Below are 6,105 nucleotides of genomic sequence, written 5' to 3' on the forward strand. Positions count from 1 at the left end.
AAGACACCCTTCACATTTATTTACAATTAATATAAGAATAATTATCTAATATATATATTGTGTAAATTTAGTTTATATAAATTTGTCTATTTTAGGGTTTATCATATTTAAGATTTAGAGTTTAGAATTTATACTTATAATTTAGGATTTTAGGTTTTATGGTTTAGGCAGGGACAAAGCTCTTTGTTGGGTGGGAGGGGATTGTGCTCTAATTTTTATAAGTAGAACAACATTTTAGGTCCTTATTAGTTTAAATATTAGCTGTAAACGAACCGAACATTCAGCGAACAGTTTGTGAACCATTCGGGGGGAAGTTTATTTATGTTCATTCATTTATTAAACGAACGAACATGAATAAGATCTTGTGTTCGTTTAATTAAAGGGGTAAACACGAATAGAGAGCTCGTTCATTCATTTACGTTCGTGAACATTTGATAATATGTTCGTTTATGTTTGTTCATTTATGTTCGTTCGTTTATGTTAGTTTATGTTTGCTTTTGTTCGTTTATGTTTAGCCCAATCTCTCTAGACCCATTTAAAATATTAAGGCCCAATAAATTTTAATATGATACTCATTAATATTTTAAAATTCAATTATTTTTAAATACAAATAAAAAACCCCAAAATAATTAAATACAAATTAACTATGAAGTTGCAACTTATACTAATGAATTTTATGTGATTATTGTTGTTGTGATTTATGTTCATTTATGTTGTTTTGTTCATTTATGTTTGTTTATATTCATTTATTGTGTTCGTTTATGTTTGTTTACGTTCATTTATTGTGTTCGTTTACATCTGTTTGTTTATATTCGTTCATTTATTTTAGTTTATTATTTAAATGAACGAATATAAATGAACACGAACGAGCTACATTTCTTAACAAACGAACACGAACAAAAAATTTTTTGTTCGTTTATGTTTGTATTCGTTCATTTGTTCAGTTATTTTTTAAATAAAATATTAATTTTGCTAAGAAAAAAAACACAAGTAGGATTTGGAAGTCGGTAAAAGAAAGCATACATATGCAAGTTGTGAATCAATATGCTGAAAGCAGATAGATCAAATAGGCATAGATTCTACGGCCATTGTTATATAAAAGAGATAAGAAGATAACATAAAGTAGACGACATATCCAACTCATAGACCTATATAGATCTTGATTTGACAATAGAAAATGTCCACTTTCGTAATTAGTATATAGCAAGAATGAAGTCTATGCCATGTATATGACGACGCTCCCATGTAGTCTACTAGAGACCTTCCTCTTAGAACATGCATTTTATCATATTAATGCACTAACAAACGTTTCAACATCCATCATCATAGCGAAACAAAGTACTAAAAATGGTTAACCATGAATAAATTTCGGTAATAAAAGAGAATGATATTCTTCTTAAAAGAGTCGGGTTCGAGTAACTGCTATGTCTATAGGATGTGAAAATATTGTCAATATATTAAGAAAAATTTAAACATATGCTAACATGTAATCACCTTAAATTACTCGAAAAAATTATTTGATACAAAATTAAGTAACATGCACTTTGCTGGTCCTTTTTTAGGGTTTGAAGCCAACGTCCAAGCATGCATATACTAAATTGACCAATTTGGTTACAGGACTAGAGTAGGACTTCTCATCAAGACGAGGCTCATCATCTCCCCTTTGTTAAGAAAGATTTGCCAAAAAAAAATTCAAGCTGTTCGTCTACCATCTTATCCTCTAAGTAAGACAACAAATTCAAACAATGAAACTTGCACTTACATTGCAGTTTCAACAAAAAAAGTATTAATCATTACCAAGGGCTTACATAAACTATGGAGTTTTTTATTTCATTTTTATATCCCAACCTCTAAGATAGTATTTTTGGATAATTTCTTTGTTTGATTATAAAATTCAGGATTCTTCCAACAAAAACGATGCTATACCTTTATTTTTGCACCCACTGTTAAAGTCGCAGAATGTGTATTGTCCCATCCCATTCATCGTTCATTATCCATTCATAATCATACGTTTTGCCAACGTATATAAAATAATATTAATATGATTGAAGGTCTCTTTCTCCCCCTACTCTTCTACCATAACTTTATTTAGTTTATGAGTTAAAATAGAATCTTAGTTATTAGTACTAGTATTTTAATTAATACAGTTTCAGTTTTTTTGTTCTTTTACATGGAATAGAATGTTTCCATATATTGATTTAACTAATAATTTATTTGCTGTTTCATCTGCCTGTTAAATAAACAATTCTGGGTATTTGTTTTCCTATTGGTTTGCAGAGTATCTGTCAGCTTAGCCATGAACCACTAAGTTCCCGATTGGAATTTTGAGCCAGGGCTCTCAATCTCCAACCACAGAAAACCCATGGGGTCTGCACCATATGCTCTTAGCTCTGCTTTTCAATATTTTGCTCTCTCTTGAAATTATTTATCCTTTTTTATGTTTTGTTTATCAAATTTTGCAGCCAAGACAATGAACTGGTGGAGCTATTATGGGAAAACGGTCAGGTAGTTTTGAACAGCCAAAATCACAGAAAACAAGTACAAAAGGATGATCAACCAACATTAAGAGCTGGTAGTTTATCATATGGAGATTCAAGTAATCTAGTTCATGACGATGGAACAGTGTCATGGATCCAATACCCTATTGAAGATTCCTTTGAGAAAGAGTTTTTTTCCAACTTTTTCTCTCAACTCCCTTCATCTGATCCAATGGAAGCTGATAATGATAATAATAAGCCCAGCAGGCAACCGGACCACCATAAAACTGCTGCAAATTCAAACCAACTCACTGTTAATTATTCGATGCAGATGCCGCCTCCCAATTTTCAATTCGATTCGGCACAAGAGAAGAAAAATTCACAAGATTTAAGCACGAGTAACGGTGGCAATTCAATAGGAAGAGAAGTTAAGGAGCGTTCGGGAATGGCGGTTGGATCAAGCTATTGTGGCAGCAACCAAGTTCGTAACGATATCTATCTTAGCCGAGGATCAAGCAACGGTTTCGGAACTACGGTGACCGGTTTATCGATGGAGACATCGAAAGAAGATGCTGGAAAAGCGGTTGTTCAAAGCAAGAAAGGAAAAACCGAGACTATTGAACCCACCGTTACTTGTTCTTCGGGTGGGCCTGGATTCATGAGTAGCCATAAAAGGAAGAGCAGAGATGGCGAGGACTATGAGTGCCAAAGTGAGGTGAAACTCACTTTCACTGTCCTTAAACATTTTTCCGTTTAAACGTGAGCTGTGTAATTGCAGGTATGAACATAAAAATGTTTTTCTACTTCTTCAGGATGCTGAACTTCAGTCTGCTGCTGCAAATAAGCCACCCCAACGAGCCGGTCTTTCTGGCCGGAGTCGAGCAGTCGAGGTTCATAATTTATCCGAGAGGGTGGGAACATTAAGTATACTCTAATTCAAATCCCACAAGTTTTACTCATACATATGCATGCACGTGTGTATGTATGTCGGTTTGCTCATAGAGTTTATTGTTGCAGAGACGGAGGGATAGGATCAACGAGAAGATGAGAGCACTGAAAGAGCTAATACCTCATTGTAACAAGGTCATTTACAGCTTTTAGGCTATGGTTTATAATCATACATTAAAGAACATGTCATTTCGACCTAACTGAATTACTATTTGTGCTGCAGACAGACAAGGCATCTATGTTAGATGAGGCAATTGAATATCTGAAGTCGCTTCAGTTACAGCTTCAGGTAACATCCATTATGTCTATAACCACAATAAACACGTTAGAAGACAGGAGACGGTTCTACGACCACGACAGCAATTTAAATCCGTGAGTTGCTGTATCGTATTGTGACTGACAGTCAGATGTGGGGTGTTTTTCAGTTAATGTGGATGGGAAATGGGATGGCCCCAATGATGTTTCCAGGAATACAACATTACATGTCCCGCATGGGAATGGGAATGCCTTCTATGCACAATCCTCTGCAGGCTGCAACGGGGCAAACTCAACAGTACCAACAACAGGTGCAAAATCCGACGTTTTCCGACCATTATCCACACTTTCTGGGCTTCCAACGTATGCAGAATACCTCCCAGGTATATGTCTGTGGTGACTTCATTCATTAAGTTCTCAGTACGTATGTTGTAAGCATCCTATCATATATGTTGCAGCATATGAATATGTTTGGATATGGTTCCCAAGCGCAAAGTCCAATGGTATTAGCTCCTAACACTAATGTTATACCAACTACAACCAATAACACTCCTCCAGGTGGGTAGGTTTCTATTTCATATTTCATGCTCGTTTGGTATCTTATTCTTTTGGGGTGCATGTGGCATTTATGACATTGAACAAACCTCTTGGGCCCAAAATAATGGGGCAGCATTGACCAAACATTTCTACTTTCACGTCTATGTGCATGCACCGGTCAGATATGATTATTTATTATCCCAAAACAAAATGAACTCTCTTTTCTGTCATCCAATAATCTCATTTTCAACCAATTCAGAATTTAATAAATAACCTTTATGTCCCTATCTTTATTTCCCCACAACAGTAAATCATAATTCTAATTTCTATGCATTTGATGTTGATAGGGTAAGTGAAGGGAAAGCAAAGGGGGTCCATAACAACTTGCTAGAAGCCGATACTGTCCAACATGGGGTACCTTTCGTTTTCAAACATTAGATATGGGTTCAGTGTCCGATCATCAATGAAGAAGTTTAATGTCATATCCCATATGCATATTATCAAATGAGACGGCCACTACCAGACTTAAATAATGACTCAACACAAGCAGGCATTGGATTGTTCCATTCAATTTGCTTCTCAGATTTGATTTCAGGATCAACACATTACCTCTCTACTGTGCTGCTACTTGGTGGAATTTTGGCAAATGGATTGAGGAGTGTCGAGGCGATCGTCTCCTTAAAAATTTTAAATTCTTATATATTTTATATATTTTATTTATATTTTCTATCGATTATATGTTTTTGCTCCTTAAAATTTTACCATTTTTATAAATTTATCATAACATAAAATTCTGTTCTTGCATGGATACATATACGAAAGAGGAAGTTTGGTTGTATCAAACATAAAACCAAGGATGATTATAGATTATTATATATTTTTCAATTATTTTTTAAACATTAAAATTCGCTTAATTTATATGAAATGGTAACCTGTTTTAGTTTCATTTTGAGTGTTTAGATTCTCTTCAAAATTTATTTTAGTTTAATATTTAATTCATATTACAATTATTTGATTGATTATTGGAGATTATATTTATAATTGCAATATAGTAACCTGCTCGTAAAAGCAAGGGCAATGATTGAAGGAAGGCTTTTCCCACAGCAATCGCAACTTGGTGGAATGGCAATGCGTGGATAACATTAGGCAATCTTGGCAACGGTTGACCTACGTGTCAACATCATCCTTCAATGAACCTCCCCACTTCCATGACAAGGAAAGCTGTTCCCATAGAGCATCAATATGAATGGCTCCGATTAATTACATAGATTATCTCTATGACACTTCTGTAATTAATTGGGGACAAACAATGCATTAAAAAGCATATCATCATTGGGCTCAAACATGTCATTATATTCCACTTCTTAGAGAGAGAAAAACTTAAATCAAAATATTTAATAGCGAAATGATATATTTATATAAATCTTCTACTACGAACACACATAATGAAGTCATAGATAATCAAATGTAATCCAATATAAAAAATAATTTGAAAATTGTAGTGGTTAAAAGGATTGCAGTACTGAAAGAAAAGTGTGATGACTCACCTGAGCAAGGTTGTGACGCCGGTGAACCAAACGCTGGCATAACTGCATCAATGACTGCTCAAGTGGACGTCAGAGCCATAGATTCAAATAGCGGTTGAGGTCGAATTTTCGGTCGCGTCGCGATTGCGGGCATAACGAGGGCTATTGCGGGGATTGCAGGTATCAAAGTCATATAATAATGATCATGGATGATACTGATGTCACTGTATTGCGGGTGTTATCACAGTCGTAGACCGCTATTTAAATCCCTGATCGGAGTCTTCTTTCGTGGTTAAATCATGTTAGTGATTCCGGTGATAATAATGACAACACTATCTGAAAATTTCTCCGCCACCGACGAC

General features: G+C 34.8%; 1 protein-coding gene across 1 annotated transcript; it reads left to right on the forward strand.

Annotated features, from left to right (window-relative positions):
- The first annotated feature begins 2,168 nt into the window (after nucleotides 1-2,168).
- Nucleotides 2,169-4,880, forward strand: LOC120118602 (transcription factor PIF4-like). The gene is made up of 8 exons (XM_039138624.1): nucleotides 2,169-2,367; nucleotides 2,463-3,192; nucleotides 3,290-3,388; nucleotides 3,495-3,560; nucleotides 3,649-3,714; nucleotides 3,851-4,063; nucleotides 4,139-4,242; nucleotides 4,565-4,880. Exons 1-8 carry the CDS (start codon nucleotides 2,363-2,365, stop codon nucleotides 4,653-4,655), a joined length of 1,374 nt encoding a protein of 457 aa, XP_038994555.1. The 5' UTR covers nucleotides 2,169-2,362; the 3' UTR covers nucleotides 4,656-4,880.
- The last annotated feature ends 1,225 nt before the right edge of the window (nucleotides 4,881-6,105 follow it).

Source organism: Hibiscus syriacus, unplaced genomic scaffold (genome assembly GCF_006381635.1).
Source record: "Hibiscus syriacus cultivar Baekdansim isolate YM2019G1 unplaced genomic scaffold, ASM638163v2 tig00110328_pilon, whole genome shotgun sequence".
NCBI lineage: Eukaryota > Viridiplantae > Streptophyta > Magnoliopsida > Malvales > Malvaceae > Hibiscus > Hibiscus syriacus.